The sequence below is a fragment of the Dendronephthya gigantea genome, unplaced genomic scaffold (genome assembly GCF_004324835.1).
Source record: "Dendronephthya gigantea isolate DGI-Jeju-01 unplaced genomic scaffold, DenGig_1.0 000056F, whole genome shotgun sequence".
Taxonomy (NCBI): Eukaryota; Metazoa; Cnidaria; class Anthozoa; order Malacalcyonacea; family Nephtheidae; genus Dendronephthya; species Dendronephthya gigantea.
In genome coordinates, this window is record NW_021163066.1 from 729,872 (window position 1) to 744,924 (window position 15,053).

Consider the following 15,053-nt stretch of genomic DNA (forward strand, 5'->3'; position numbering starts at 1 on the left):
TATTCCACAATCAAGACATTTATAATTGAACGGAATCAAAGCGTTGGTAAATAATCGCTTTCCACTTTCAAACCTCGCTTTTTATCAAGCGATCTGCAGTTGTATGTTATCTCCAAGTATGCCACATAATGTTCTCCGTAGATGACATAGTTTGGGCAAAATCTTCCTTAGCCAGAGAGATTTTTTGGCCTGCGAAGGTAGACATTTTCTCAATCGTATTCGTACTGTTTACTGTTTATAAATCTAATTGTTGCACGTAAACGTATTAAACTTCTCCTGAATACAGTTGTTTCCTTTTGCCAAGACAGCGTATTTGTATGTGTAAAAGGCTCTTAATCATTGTAGGTTTAAAGCTAGAAATATTTTGTAAAAAATGCTTTATAGAACCTACTACTTACTACCTAGAACATGTACATAGTATTTTGATTTTTGATAGCATTTTTTTACTATTTACATTGTGTTCCTATGGAAGCACGACTTTGTATTTTATTGCGAGATATTTTAAGTAAGATGAATGTTTATAGTTTAGGCTAGTATTGCAGAGATATAGTTGGTTTGGCAACAAACATTTCAGCATATATTTGACACCCACAACCCATCTGCTCATAAAGTCTGCCCACGGATAATCATAATGCCCCCTTGAAATTTCTTCCAGGTCATTGAACCGGACCATGATTTGGATAACCAAAGCAGAAAACCCACTATTGCATATGTTAACTATTTTGCAGAGAATACTGTGTAAGTTTTACCCTATTTTTTGTCGTTCAACAAAGGTCTGATTTATATATGTTGCATTTTGGTTTCGTCGAATGCAATTCAAACTAAAAATAATAAACCTCGTATCCGATGTAACCAAAATGCAAGATATAAAACTGAGGCTCAAGTTTTCATCATGGACCCACACTATTTAACAATTATTCGCTAAAGGTGAAGCGTTGAATCTCTAAAGGTTGTACTATGCTTTTGTACTAACTCATCTCAACTGCATGTATTTTCTAGAGATGCAATCAAAAATGCATCAAATGTCAAAGCTTTTGAATGCGAACGTAAAGAGGCATTTATGAAGAAAGGTCGACGTAAGTGATTGCATTGTGATTAATGTCTTATGAAGCATCCGTGTATATTTATGCTATAGTTCATAGTAATATATAACTTAATATATCAAAGTAAGTTGTTCTCAAATATTTTACTCGCAGGTTTAAAGATGCAAGGCAAACGACTTCTTTTTGAGTCTGCAATTCGAGAAGCAGAGACATTAATAAAATTGCATGGTAAGATCCATATTTTTGTTATCCCTATGTTATACCCTTTGTACCCCTTTGTTACTCATTGTTATCCCTTCATTACCTCTTTGTCATCCTGTTTTTACTTCTTTGCTACCCCATGGTTACCTCTTGTCACCCCTTGTTTACCTCTTGCCACCCCTTTGCTATCCCTTGGTTACCTCTTTTCACCCTTTTGTTACCCCTTGGTAACCTCTTGTCACCCCTTTGTTACCCTTTGGTAATCTCTTGTCACCCCTTTGTTACCTCTTGGTTTTCACTTGACCTCCCTTTGTCATCCACTGATTACCTCTTGACATCCCCTTGACATTCCACCTTGCTGGTTACCTCAATCCTTGTTCATTTTAGATAAATCTAAGTTCAAAGTTGGCCGACGAAAAAGAAAAAGAAACACTTTACCAACTATCGCTGAAGAACTAAACACAAGTCTTGATAACAAAGATTCTTCAAGCATTAAACAAAACGAAACAGCACAAAACGAAAGCTGCAACTTTGCCAGAAAGACCAGGTCTCCATTTAAAAAAATAAAACCCAAGACGAATCCTTGCGAAAAAGAATTGCTTGTTAAAAGTGAAGAGCATTTCGGGGAAATTCGCTCAAAACGCAGACGAAATAGGTCTGATAAACCTAGTTTAAATGAATTTGAGGATACAGTCGAATCAGAAAACCTTGACAGGCCTCGCAGAAGAAAAAATAGCGCGTCGAAGGTAAATGAACAAGAAATGGCTGGAAATTCCTCACAAGAAACAAAATTGAATGTCAAAAGAAAGAGGAGAACGTATCAAAGAACTGTATCTACTGAAAATACTGTTTGTAAAGCGTCTTACAGACGAAGAACGCGTTCGAAAAGCAAAGCAGGATCTCTAAGGCGGTCAAGTCCACGTAAACTTTCTGGAAGTAAATCTGATTCTGATTGTTTTGTCGGTGAAAACGATATTGGAAATGTACGCAATGATAAATTAGATACTATCGTTGAAGAATGCGTTGATAATTTGGATGATACGATTTCGAAAATAGCTAGGAACAGTGAAGGAACTGGGGAGTCTTTTGAAAATGAAGATACAGAACTCGAAAAGGAGATAAAACGACCTCGAACGACAATACTCAAAGAAGAAAAGCAAAACCTGAACACAGATATCTGCGAAGGAGATTCTACGGAGCCGATATCCGGTGGTTTGAAGACACTAAATTCTTCTTCCAATGTTCTTGACATTCAAAATAGATTACTTTACCATAAAGACAATGACGAAGATATCGAAGCTACTCAAAGTAGTACTCACACAGAGACATCTTTACAGCCTGTAGACAACTCTTTAAACGGTTTAAACGATTCCGCTTGTTGCGATAGCTCCAGTGCTTTGTTGGCGACGCAAAGCGTGAGTGACAGTCTTGTAGCAAGCGAAACAGCGGACGAGTTTTCTGGATGCAATAACAACGAAAAAGGTTTGGAAAACTTAGGCCCGAAAGATGAGAGTGAAAATGGCAACAACAGCGATAATGAAGGTGAAGATTTCTCACTTTTTTCCTTTCTGTCATCAGAAGTATTTGAGTATTTAGATTTTGTATTTGCCCTTTTTTTTCATCCTAGACAACGCAAGCAATGACTGTAGTTCTGATGACGATTCTTTACCAGAAGCTTTCTCACCAGCTCCAGGTCAGTTAGAAACGAATTTTCGTTGTCTTCTGTTTTGGAAGAACAGTTTAGAACTGATAGAGCTATCCAGTATAAATAAAGTTTGTTTAGTTTAGGTTTCCTCCTGTAGTAACACTGGATCAATAAGAGATGATCCTTACTGGATCTCTAGGAAGAACAGTTTTGAACTGATAGAGCTATCCAGTGTGAACAAGTTAAAATGAAATCTTCAAAACTGTTTCCAAAATATTTAGCTACGAAGAACTTTAAACGTGGTGATGTTGTCTGGGCAAAACACATGAAGTTTCCCCCATGGCCAGCGCAGGTATTTACGTCAAAATTTTGGAAATTCCGTTTACCATCGATGCATTTCTAAATGAAGAAAACCCGCAGTAATTTTCACGTGATATTTCCTTCTAAGGTTGGCAAGTCACCGTGCACAAAACAGAAAACACATTACAACATTATTTTCCTGCCGAAATCCGGTGAAAAAGGGTTAGTGAGATAAACGTATGCCTTCGTGCTATGGTTTGACTTATTAAAACATAGTGTATAGAGTATTTTTTGTTGTATTCTCCAGCATCAAGATACTTAAAAAGAATGTACAATCATTTTCACAAGATCAAGAGACGTTTTTGCGTTTAAAAGTGAGTTTTCGGAGTTATCACAACAGCTTCCTTCTGACAGATACATGACAATAAAGCGCTTTGCTTAATTTCAAAACAGAAGTATTTCTTTATGAAGTGTTTTCATTTTTTAATTTGCCAAATTTTGATAACTGCTATGTTATCTTGGGATTATTAGAACCAAGAAATACAATCGCACTTGATCGAGGATTTCAACCGAGCAGTTGAACAAGCAGAGGAAATCCTGTTGAGACGCGGTGAGCTTTAACATCAGAAAGCGAATTTAAGAGTTGCATCGATCTTGCAAACCAATTATTTTGCCAGCCAACTAGGTGTAATCGTAATGTATTTATTCTAGTTTTTCAGAAAGACGACATTCCGATGGATGATATGTTAGAAGGTAACTATAATAAACTGTCAACTGTACTGATTACTGCATCAAAGTGATTTTACTGAAAAAAGACAGTTTTATATATTTTTAAATATTTTCTTTCGTATTCAGACGAAGCGTCTGACTCCAGCGACGACGACGACGATGGCGTCAGCAAACTGGAACAAGAAAAATCGGTTGATCCGGTATGTAAACCGGTCAGTGAATCCGAGCAACCGGTTGAGAAAAGCGAAGAAGATGAAAGCGGTTTTGATAGCTCAGAAATGGATGCTCAAAGCGAAGAAAATGCCTGTCATGAGAGGAAGAGAGAGTAAGAAATAGAAAATAATCCTTCATAAACACCTTAACAGCGCTAAAGTTCTGCTTTAATTCTTCCCTAAATACAGAAGAAAAGCTTAATCTTTTCTGAAACTTTTTAGGCACGTCAGTCGATATGGAAATGTATTGAATGAGCTTCATCTTTGTAAGGTTTGTGGCAAAAAATCGCTGTTTTTTGAAGCCAAATGAGACGTGTTGGGAAATTGATGTTTGTAATTCATCAGATTTCTTTCAATAGCAAAGACTGTTGGCTGTTTATCGTGAGGAAGTGCCCTCGTTTCGCCACAAAACTTTCAAATACGGAAGAGTGAGCGAAAGAGACGCTTTGAAACACAAAGGAGGCTTTGGTCCAATACAGGACGAGCAGACGGTCAGTTGCGTAGCGATGAAATTCATCATCAGTGTATCTGCATGTGTTTTGAGTTGATTTGTATCACGACACTCGCTCTTTTTCTAGGGGGAGGAAATCGTGCGAGTACTGAAAATGTGGTTAGATGCAGAAGCGAAACAATCTTACGTAACGTTAGACTATGTCTTTGAAGTCTGGTTGCCAGAGGTTGGTCCAATTTCTTAAGAAGCCGCTGTTCTCTTTTTAGAGGTCTAGTAAGGATCGTCTCTTATTGATCCAGTGTTACTACAGGAGGAAACCTAAACTAAAACTTAACTTTAATTTTTATTTAAACTGGATAGATCTATCAGTTCTAAACTGTTCTTCCTAGAGGTCCAGTAAGGATCATCTCTTATTGATCCAGTGTTACTACAGGAGGAAACCTAAACTAAACTAACTTTATTTATACTGGATAGCTCTATCAGTTCTAAACTGTTCTTCCTAGAGGTCCAGTAAGGATCATCTCTTATTGATCCAGAGTTAGTAGAGGAGGAAACCTAAGCTAATTCAATCCTGTTTCGTCAATTTGGCCCAGTAATACAGTAGCGTTTCTTCCTTTTAGGCGATGATATATTATATTCAGCATATTGACAATATATCAGCTGAACAGGCGGAAGAAATATACCTGGACCACGCGAGGAACGTGGACAAGAGGGATGTAAAGGAAGCTAGCAATTTGTTCAAAATGAAGAAAATAGATCAGGAGACGATGATGAGAACTGTAGAGAGAGCGAAGCAAAAGTTACTCTATGGTGGTCCATAATGTATTTTAAGATAGTCGTTTTTTACAGATAGTTACATAACGTTCGTGGATAGGAGAGTTCTTAACTCGGCCGGCTCAACATTAATAGATGTGGGAAAGATAACTAAATCCTAGTCTAAACCCAAGAGGCCGGGTGTACGAAAGTTGTATAAATATGACTTCAAGAATAGGAACGAGTTCAGATCAAATTGTGCCAAAACACGGGCAATTTTAGAGCGATTGAAAAACCCGCTATCCGTGAATAGCCCAATTCAGCTTTCGTGCAACCGGTCAGAGATTATTCGATTAAATATTGGAGTTGTAGTTCAGTTAAACAGAACAAATTTAAGGCTTACGTTAAGCTGTTTGTGTTTTTCACTTCACTTGAAATACTTGTGTAAAAATAAATGTAGTAACCTTATTTCTATAAACTGTAGTATCCTGTATTATGTCAGCACCTCTCTGTAGCTCAGTGGCAAGAGTATTGCACCAGCATCACTGGCGTAGGTTCGATTTCTGACCCTTATGTTGTCATGTTAAGCAACCTATTTGTTCAGGTGCTTATGTCATCTAATAAGAAATCGCTAAACATTTATGATTAACGATATTACTTGATGATTAGAATTGGGTAAATGACTAAAGCTGTTTGGTATTTGCTGCAAGAACAGACCCCACCTACAGATCACACCCATCCATCCCCCATCACCCTTATAATCTGCTCGTTATGCAGTTTATCCTGGGCTTGCTGTGGCACTTGGCACTAAGCTGCGTCCTTGGTTTGATGTGTCAGCGCTCTCATTTCATTGGCCCGCACATCGATCTAGCGCATTTGCAGTCGTGGTCCTCATAAAATGTCAGGCGTTCGTTCTTTTGCAAAAATATCCTTTTCAAATTGCGTTCTACAACTTGAGATTTTCAGTAAAGAAACTTGCAAACCTATTGCGGTCATACAAAGACATCTATTCTTGAGTCTTGGGGTTTGAAATAGACCCGAAGCTGAAAAAGAAGCGAAATATTTTCGTTTGTTTTTCGAGGTGCCCGTCTCAAATTGGCCCGGAGCTTGCGGTTTGGTCGAAAACTCAAGCTTTTTTATCGCTTTTTTGGCGATATTAGGTGAGGTTATTGGTATTTATGTTAGCAATTATTCTTTAGTGTAGTTTTTTTATGAAAATTGTATAGATTTAGTGTTTTTTAACTCGAGTTTAATATAACAGTTTTTGCTTTCGCTTTTTGCTACTCGCTAATAAAGTTATCTTGCTTGGTCTTGTTATAACGATATGTCGATATGAATATTTAGAAGATATACTTTAGTTTTTTCAGAAAACAAACATTGATTTATATTTTAATTTATCATGCTCACAAACTATCAGACAACTATCACCAATGCAATGCAATTTGTCAAGGACTTCCATATGAAACCATTTTTCTCAAAATTTCTTGCAGGTAGAGCATGGCTTCAGTTCAAAACAATCAGTACCCACGTTTCAACCTCCATCGACGATCACAACCAAATGGTAGCGTTCAGAAGTACCAACCTCGGCGATATATGTCCAATGTTGTACCATTTGGCCAAGAGGGTAATTGGCCTAGGTTCTCACCCGCTAACCTGCCGCACATTCCCTCAACATTGAATGTAAGCCGAGGACGTAAACGTAGGGTCTCTGAGTCCACACCTGGTTGGCATCCGGATCCAAAAAAGAAGCGGCCGGCGTCAGAGGGAGACGTATCTACAGCAAGAGCGTTACATTTTAGTCCATTTGTCGCCCCACCCAAACCACTAATGAAGGGTGAAGAGAGAAGCTTGAAAAGGGTATAGTTCTTTGATGAAAGTTATATCATAACTGTGGGCATATTAATGGCTTTAGTGGTGCTATTTGCCTAGGTTTTAGGTTTGCATGGTGTGATTATATGAACCCTTGCCATCTTAATGTAAAGACCTTCATTGGGTTTTCGTACTTATGTAATATATGGATCAATAACCTACATCACCCCTACATGATGTTTTTCACCATCATTATCACCTTCCCTATCATCATTATCACTAGCTATCCCCCTGTGTAACAGTTTGCCATATTTATAGCTGAGCCAACAGATTTTGGATGACTATCTCGCCACAAGACAAGCTCCCTTTCGTTATGAGCAAAAACTACACTTAAGAGATTACCTGTTGTCCATTTTTAGAACAGCATTTCCAGGTAACAGCACAGCTAGGATGTCCATGTAGGGAAAAGTATAGCACTTTGGATCAAGACACACTAGAATAGTGAATTGTTTATTGCCCAAACAATGGTTCTGGGAACAGACTGATTATGTCTAATATTTTTCACTACCAGTTTCCTAGCTGTCATGTCTTGTAGTTCAGCTACAGAATTGAAAACCATTTCTCTCGCTCTTGACAAAAGCTCCTCCAGAAGATCAATCTTTCCATAGAAAATTACCTGATAATTTTCCTATTTGGTAGAAAGACATCTGGCAAAAGCATTAATTCCTTTGTCTAGCTTCACCAAACCTAAAAAATTGTGAATTTTTTTAGAATGTTCTTTGCATATCTGTGGCTCAACTTGCAATGGCTTGGCAACTAATGAGAGCGACATTGACTTGTGCTTACTAATTTCTGAAAAAAGACCGGTTTGTTCTATGAAAATGGTTGTCCTGACTTTGTTTTTCAAGCTGCATAAAACCTTTTATAGTTTGGTCATAATCTCGATATTCATTGCTTACAGATTGTTCAAAGATATGAAGCCATAAAGATATTACATCAGCTAAATGGGATGTTGAAACGATCTGGTGAGTGTAACAGACTGGCATTTGCCAAAACCAGTCAAGTGAGGATGCAAAATTGAATCAGATTCTGCAACATGTAAATTTAGATTCAAATAGAGAACATCATATTTGAATCTTACATATATACAACTGAGTATTTTTTTTATACAATCAAGTATTTTTTCTTCTCTTTTGACTTTTTTAACAGCATACCTTCAAAAATGTCATGTTATTCAAGCCAAAGTACCCATTCTAAAATTTAGAGATACTAAAAGGTGAGCAAGCATATATTTCTTCCATCTCAGGAAATCATCTTGTGAACTATAGCTCATTCGTGCACATATTGTATCAACATTTTGAATGTTAAGATACCACTTTTATTCTTTTTTTTTCAGTCAATGTGAATGTGACATTAACATCAACAATACTGTAGTAAGTTTTGATCATTTATTTCATAGATTAGACAGAGGTAGTCTTACAACTAATTACAACTATTTTCAAATAGGGAATCAAGAATACCCACCTATTACAAGGCTACTGTGGTTGTAAGTGTATATTAATAGAACACATTTTTTAGTAAATTGAAATCCCAATCACAGGACTACCAGGACCCACCTGGTCAGATGGTTCCAATAATCTATTTCCCTTTTATCCCTTTCTTTAGTTAGTTCTTGGGAAATAGCCCTTATTGGGAAATTGTGCATGTAATTTTTGCTTGAGATTGTTATCTGCAATTTTTAGATGACTGGAGAGTTCAACCTTTGATAATGATTGTGAAGAAATGGGCAAAGAGACATGGCATAAATGATGCAAGCAAAGGAACATTATCAAGTTATTCCATTGTTATGATGGTCCTACATTATTTACAAGGTATGGTAGAACCAGAGCTATCCTCTATAAATAAGTTTAGTTTAGTTTAGGTTTCCTCCTGTGGTAACACTGGATCAATAAGAGATGATCCTTACTGGACCTCTAAGAACAACAGTTGAGAACTGATAGAGCTATCCAGTATAAATAAAGTTAGTTTAGGTTTCCTCCTGTAGTAACACTGGATCAATAAGAGATGATCCTTACTGGACTTTTAGGAACAACAGTTTAGAACTGATAGAGCTGCATTATCGGAAAATTTTTACTCATATATTCTTAAATTCTAGACCCATGTAAACCAGCAGTGGTTCCAAGTCTCCAGATAGCCTACCCGGTGGGTGGATTTTCTGTCATTAATAATGCTCAAAGTTACACGTCATATTATTGAGCTATTCCTTAAAGTTTTCCAATCTTCATTTAGAACATCTTTGATGAGTCACGGAATATCTACGATCTCTCTCTTGAGAACCCCACTGTAAGAATTATCCATAATAGGTAGGTGTAGATCTGGGACTGAATTATTGGAAGAACCAATAATTCAGTCCCAGAAATCTCATTACAGCTATGTAGGAGTTGGGTTGAAATTAAGAGGCAGGATTAAGATCAGGTTTAGGTTTAAGATTGAGTTTAGGATAAAGATTCGGTTTAAGATTAGGTTTAGGATTAAGATTAAGTTTTGGATGAAGATTCGGTTTAAGATTAGGTTTGGGATTAAGATTGGGTTTAGGATAAAGATTAGGCTTAAGAATATGATCTAGTGTAGGATTGATAATGATTAAATTCAGTTTATGAGTATGGAAATTGAGTATGGAAGTTCGTTCATACGACATGCTTTCTCCTGTTTTTAGTTCAAACAATCACGGGACACTGGGGGAGTTGTTGCTTGGGTTCTTTCAGTATTATGCTGAACAATTTAAGTACGTTGAAGATTTTGAATAGCACTGGCGTGATGGTATCTTAAGTAAGGATCATCTCTTATTGATCCAGTGTTACTACAGGAGGAAACCTAAACTAAACTGACTTTATTTATACTGGATAGCTCTATCAGTTCTGAACTATTCTTCCTAGAGGTCCAGTAAGGATCATCTCTTATTGATCCTGTGTTACTACAGGAGGAAACCTAAACTAAACTGACTTTATTTATACTGGATAGCTCTATTAGTTCTAAACTGTTCTTCATAGAGGTCCAGTAGGGATCATCTCATATTAATCCAATGTTACCACAGGAGGAAACCTAAACTAAACTACATAACTTTATTTCTACTGGATAGCTGCACTATAAAGCTATAGTAAATCATTGTTTCTCTTTAGTTGGAATGATGATGTTATCAGCGTAAGACAGGGCAATAAATATCCCAAGGACACATCAAGAGTTTGGCATAAAAAATTTATTTGTATTGAAGGTAATAGTGTTGACACATTGAAGTTACCCTGGCTAAAGTGTGCAATCTCTGCTGAAGTGTGCAATCTCTGCATGAATATTTCACGAGGCCGTAACGTGGCAATATTTCAACTCCTTCAATTTAGAACCATTCGATTTAAGTTGCGTCACTCGGGCAGTTCACTCAAAGGACAAGTTTGAGGCGATCAAGCAGAGAATTAAGATAGTAAGTCAAAAATTTAACCTTTAAGATTTCTGCCAAGGTTCATCCAGAATCTGCCTGTGAATTAACCCAGATTTACTTAATAGTTTACACAAATAAATATATAGCGGCTCTTTTTCTATATGTGGTATAACAACTGCCCAAAATGAACTGAAACGGTTCTCAAAGTTTCGACCAAAGGGCTTTACTAACTCTCCTGACGAAGCTAGGCCCTCAGGTCAAAACGTCGAGAAGTTTTTCGGTGTGTTTTAGGACATTGTTTTACCACATTTGATGTGAAGTTGTTTGAAGACGCTGCCACGCTGCTCCCTGCTGGTTTTATTAGAACGAATCTGCTCTTTTTTTACAGGCGTATTATACTTTAACAGTCTCGCCTTTCTTGGAAAGCATCATGTCTGGGGCTTAGGACATTCTTTCTCGTCAGAATTTAGTAAGTACACTTATCTGTTAATCCACTGGATGAAGAACTGTACCTGTCGAAAACCAAGCCTGAATTAATGAACTTTAAACACAGCTCAAATTGTAAAGAATCAATATAAAACCCTAGTTAGATGGTTTTTATGTTCAGAGCAATCCCCATAAGGTTGTGTTTTTATCGTTTTATCGTCTCGGAAAGTCCATTAATCTAGGCTTCGATTTTCGCAGATATATAGTTGCAATATCCAGCGTTTTATATTAGATGAGATCAGACAAGTGTTGATATGCTTTGCGCAGTGCAGTCATGAGGCAAAGACCTCAGTTGTCATTTGTTATCGGGCGACGCTTTACTGAGGTTGCTTACGAATGCTTTTTCGCGACAGAAATTTCGGCAGAGAATCTGCAATCGTTGCGTTCGGAATTGGCGTGGGTGTTCTACCGTTTCGTGACCCATTGAATTCGTTGCGTTTTTACGAGACCCGTTGCGTTCATCCGCTAAATTGGAATGCCGTATTTGACCAAATCACGTGCCAATCTGCATACTGAGAAATTACATTTGAAAAAAATGGGAAAAAGCGGTCGAAATTATTCGAGACTTCAAGTGACTCGGAAAAAGAACGTAATAAAAATTGGAAATTGAAAAGAGTATTTTAATGAAACTTTATATAGAAATATTTATGGAAAATTCTAAGAAAATATTGTGTGATATATATATTGGAAATAATCCTGGAACTTACAAGCACTTTAAGTGTAAAAATGCGTACGAAGTTGCCTTTGCTCTAAGAGAACTTGGCATCGTTTAGTCGTGAAAGCTCTTACGATAAACCAAATTCAGAGACTTTGACAAAAAGACAAAAAGAAGTAGAGATTTTTTGTAAATAAAGATGTATTTTTGTAGTTTAGGACATGATCCGCACTGCTGTTTCTTGTGTGAAATTGGAATTATTGGGTTTTGTTGTTCCAATCATATCCATTCGTTGTTGTAGAAACTTTTACCCTTTAATAAGTGATTGATTTAAACTAGGATCTATTCTAAAAGATGGCTCTATCATCGCCTACCCCGGTATGAAAACTGGTTGTTTAAAATCTAACCAAGATTTTAGGCCAAAAAGAAAGATTTTCTACAAAATCTTCTTCTCAAACGTGACCAAGGCGGGCTTGCTCAATGAATTTGAAAAAAAGAAACGAGTTATAGAGTCAATGCACTTACAATAACTTAAACTGCAGTGCGGAGTACCCAAGTTAAAAACACCTAAATTCGAATAATCAAAATAATATATGCCCATAATAATATATGCCCATAATAATATATGCCCATAATAATATATGCCCATAATAATATAAAATCGTATTAAAAGAAATTATTGTATTCATATTATAGTTGCGCTTTGTATATATTGATTTAGATCGTATTAAATAAAGAGTTGTATATTGTTTTATACCATATACGAACTCTACAGTTGTCTTTTAAATATGAATATGCGGGAGGTTGCAGGGTTGGGCTCAAGAGAAATCTTAAATGAGAAATTTCTACGTGAAATGAGAAATTTTACGTTGAATACGATGGAAGATTCAATCGCATTGCTTTATTTGTTATTTGTTGATGTTTATGTTACAATTTACATATTGTTGATAATTATTAAGAATATGTATAATTTACATTATTGCTCATTTGTAAAAGATGGATTTATACCTTACAACTCTCTAATACAGATCTCTCTAATATAGGTATTTCTCTCTAATACAAACATCTCTCTAATACAGACATCTCTCTCTAATACAGGCATCTCTCTAATACAGACATCTCTCTAATACAGACATCTCTCTCTAATACAGACATCTCTCTAATACAGACATCTCTCTCCAATACAGACATCTCTCTCTAATACTGACATCTTTATTACATAGTATCTCTCTAATCTTTATTTTTAAAAAAGTCTGCTAAATGTACATATCTCTAACCCATGCCTAATCTATAATATACATTAACTGTACAAGGAAAGTCTATCAATATATTCAAGTTTGTTTTTGCAAAGGTTTTTTTTGAACTGCAATGTAAGGCAAGCCCCAGGTTCCCAGCATCACTGGCCAAAAACTCAGTTCAGATTTAAGCTCTCTGTGTTCAGAATGTGCGTAAAAATAACACCCCAATACGCAACCAATGTTTGAACCAAGTAGGATAAAGACGTGCCAACCACAATGAAAGTATGGAAATGATAGATACTTCCAGATGTCGCACAACAGACGGTCACTTAACCATAATGATACAGCCAAGAACCACCATAAGATGCCAATATATGCAAGCTTGACTACCTTGGTACTTTTGCATCTGAACGAAAGAAATCCAATGTAGTACAGTAGAAATATACAATACAATTCTTCTGCTTGTTGCAATATTTGTCCAGTTGTATGAATTTGTTTCTGTCAAAAGAAGACTTGTTTTTACCTCTGGATTTCCTTCCACAAGATTGGTACACCAGGAGCTCCAAGCATCATCAGGGCGATGGCGTTTGCAGCTGGGTAGACAAACCCAAGTAAAGTTGCAATCACAGCAGCCACCAGGGCTGCTATCTTAAAACCATTTCTAGGATTTGAGGAGAAAAATATTAGCAAGGAATGGAACAAACGAACCTTCTAGCCATGGACCACTGCACCATCTCACCTCGATTTAAAAATTCCAGTATAGCGTATCATCCATTCTGGTGTCCACAGAGCGTAACCAGCAAGCAAGACCCACAGTATGGCTACCTCGTCAAGGAGTTGACCAACAAGGCTAAGGGTTGCATGAAAGTATGCCGAACTTGCTCCAATGACCATCATGAGAATCCAAACAATGTTGAAACTACTTCCAACTTTGCTTGAGTATTCCCAGAATAAATAGCTTAAGATGGTGAAATAAAGATAATCAGAGGAAAGCAGAGTCAAGCCATATCTGGTATGTGTCCATGAGTGAAATATGATATTTCTAATACTCACATGTTCAGTGGAGGTATCACAAAATAAATTACATTGCTTATCTGTTATAAAAAATATATACAATATCATTACATGTATTGTAGTATTGTTAACAATGTTGTTTAAGCTTGTTGAATGATCAATGTTGTTGCAACTTGTTACAACAACATTGCATCATGATTGCATCAACATTGATGATTCAACAAGGTTGTAGCTTGTATTATGTATAATGTGTCTAAGCTTGTTATGAGAAACATTGCATGGTCAAAGATAATATGTGTTCAAGCAACATGCATCTGCAGCAGTATGTTTAGTTCAACCGTAGCTGAAAATTATAGCAAAGCTTTACAATTCTATACGGATAATGTAATATTTTTAGAGCCCCAATCTCTTTGAATTTAACCTAACCATAATTATCTCAAAACGCCATAAGCTTATGTGTGACCTAAACTTAAATGATAGTCCAATCTTGGTACATGCAACCTCGAAGTTTTTTATGGTACATCAGTCTGTTGTTGTCGAACACTATACGTCTAAATTGTCTGCTATCCATGGGAAATGATTTTAAAATAAATTTCTGAAACAATATCTCATAATTATTTGTTTATATCGCTTTCCATGTATGGTGTTGAAGAACAATGATATTGTATGATCATAGTACTGCAGCAACAGCAATATAGAAAAGCTCTTACCGTGTTAAAAAACTCTGCGATATTTGGCGAAATTGCGTAGTTTGGTTCGCACCAATCTACGTGTGCTGTGCCTCTTTCAAAATGCACGGCCATAGAGAAATCGCAGGTATAAAAATTTAACCTCAAAAATAATAAAAAGCGATGATAATGTCGTGTTTTAAACCATCTTAATGCATTAATTCACTAAAATTATATTCATTCCAGGGTAAAAATTCAATAAACTCTTGCATTCTTTAACAATTTGGATGCTTCTTTTCTCGTCGACAGAAAAAATAAAAATTTTAAAATTTAATTGCAGTTTGTATACGTGAAAAACGACAAGCTAAAATAGCATCTTTCAAAGGCAGAGGCCGTGGTCTACATGTAATTAATAT

General features: G+C 36.4%; 3 protein-coding genes across 3 annotated transcripts; 2 read left to right on the forward strand and 1 right to left on the reverse strand.

Moving 5' to 3' along the window:
• Nucleotides 1-14: 14 nt before the first annotated feature.
• Nucleotides 15-5,935, forward strand: LOC114529306. The gene is made up of 16 exons (XM_028551061.1): nucleotides 15-197; nucleotides 656-738; nucleotides 1,000-1,076; nucleotides 1,197-1,271; nucleotides 1,632-2,786; nucleotides 2,872-2,937; nucleotides 3,171-3,241; nucleotides 3,338-3,411; nucleotides 3,497-3,563; nucleotides 3,721-3,799; nucleotides 3,901-3,942; nucleotides 4,045-4,243; nucleotides 4,353-4,401; nucleotides 4,490-4,621; nucleotides 4,709-4,807; nucleotides 5,202-5,935. Exons 1-16 carry the CDS (start codon nucleotides 129-131, stop codon nucleotides 5,400-5,402), a joined length of 2,538 nt encoding a protein of 845 aa, XP_028406862.1. The 5' UTR covers nucleotides 15-128; the 3' UTR covers nucleotides 5,403-5,935.
• Nucleotides 5,936-6,221: 286 nt separating this feature from the next.
• Nucleotides 6,222-12,202, forward strand: LOC114529309 (poly(A) RNA polymerase GLD2-A-like). The gene is made up of 16 exons (XM_028551065.1): nucleotides 6,222-6,494; nucleotides 6,825-7,191; nucleotides 7,462-7,576; nucleotides 7,915-8,009; nucleotides 8,105-8,168; nucleotides 8,353-8,419; nucleotides 8,540-8,576; nucleotides 8,650-8,689; nucleotides 8,886-9,014; nucleotides 9,299-9,345; nucleotides 9,433-9,506; nucleotides 9,860-9,928; nucleotides 10,323-10,414; nucleotides 10,539-10,618; nucleotides 10,965-11,045; nucleotides 11,416-12,202. Exons 2-15 carry the CDS (start codon nucleotides 6,832-6,834, stop codon nucleotides 11,019-11,021), a joined length of 1,326 nt encoding a protein of 441 aa, XP_028406866.1. The 5' UTR covers nucleotides 6,222-6,494; nucleotides 6,825-6,831; the 3' UTR covers nucleotides 11,022-11,045; nucleotides 11,416-12,202.
• A 658-nt stretch (nucleotides 12,203-12,860) lies between these two features.
• Nucleotides 12,861-15,042, reverse strand: LOC114529449 (alkaline ceramidase 2-like). The gene is made up of 5 exons (XM_028551259.1): nucleotides 14,680-15,042; nucleotides 14,009-14,049; nucleotides 13,695-13,913; nucleotides 13,479-13,616; nucleotides 12,861-13,361 (listed from the first exon to the last, which is right to left on the reverse strand). The coding sequence occupies exons 1-5, from the start codon at nucleotides 14,770-14,772 to the stop codon at nucleotides 13,049-13,051; spliced, it is 804 nt and encodes a 267-aa protein (XP_028407060.1). The 5' UTR covers nucleotides 14,773-15,042; the 3' UTR covers nucleotides 12,861-13,048.
• Between the last annotated feature and the right edge of the window lie 11 nt (nucleotides 15,043-15,053).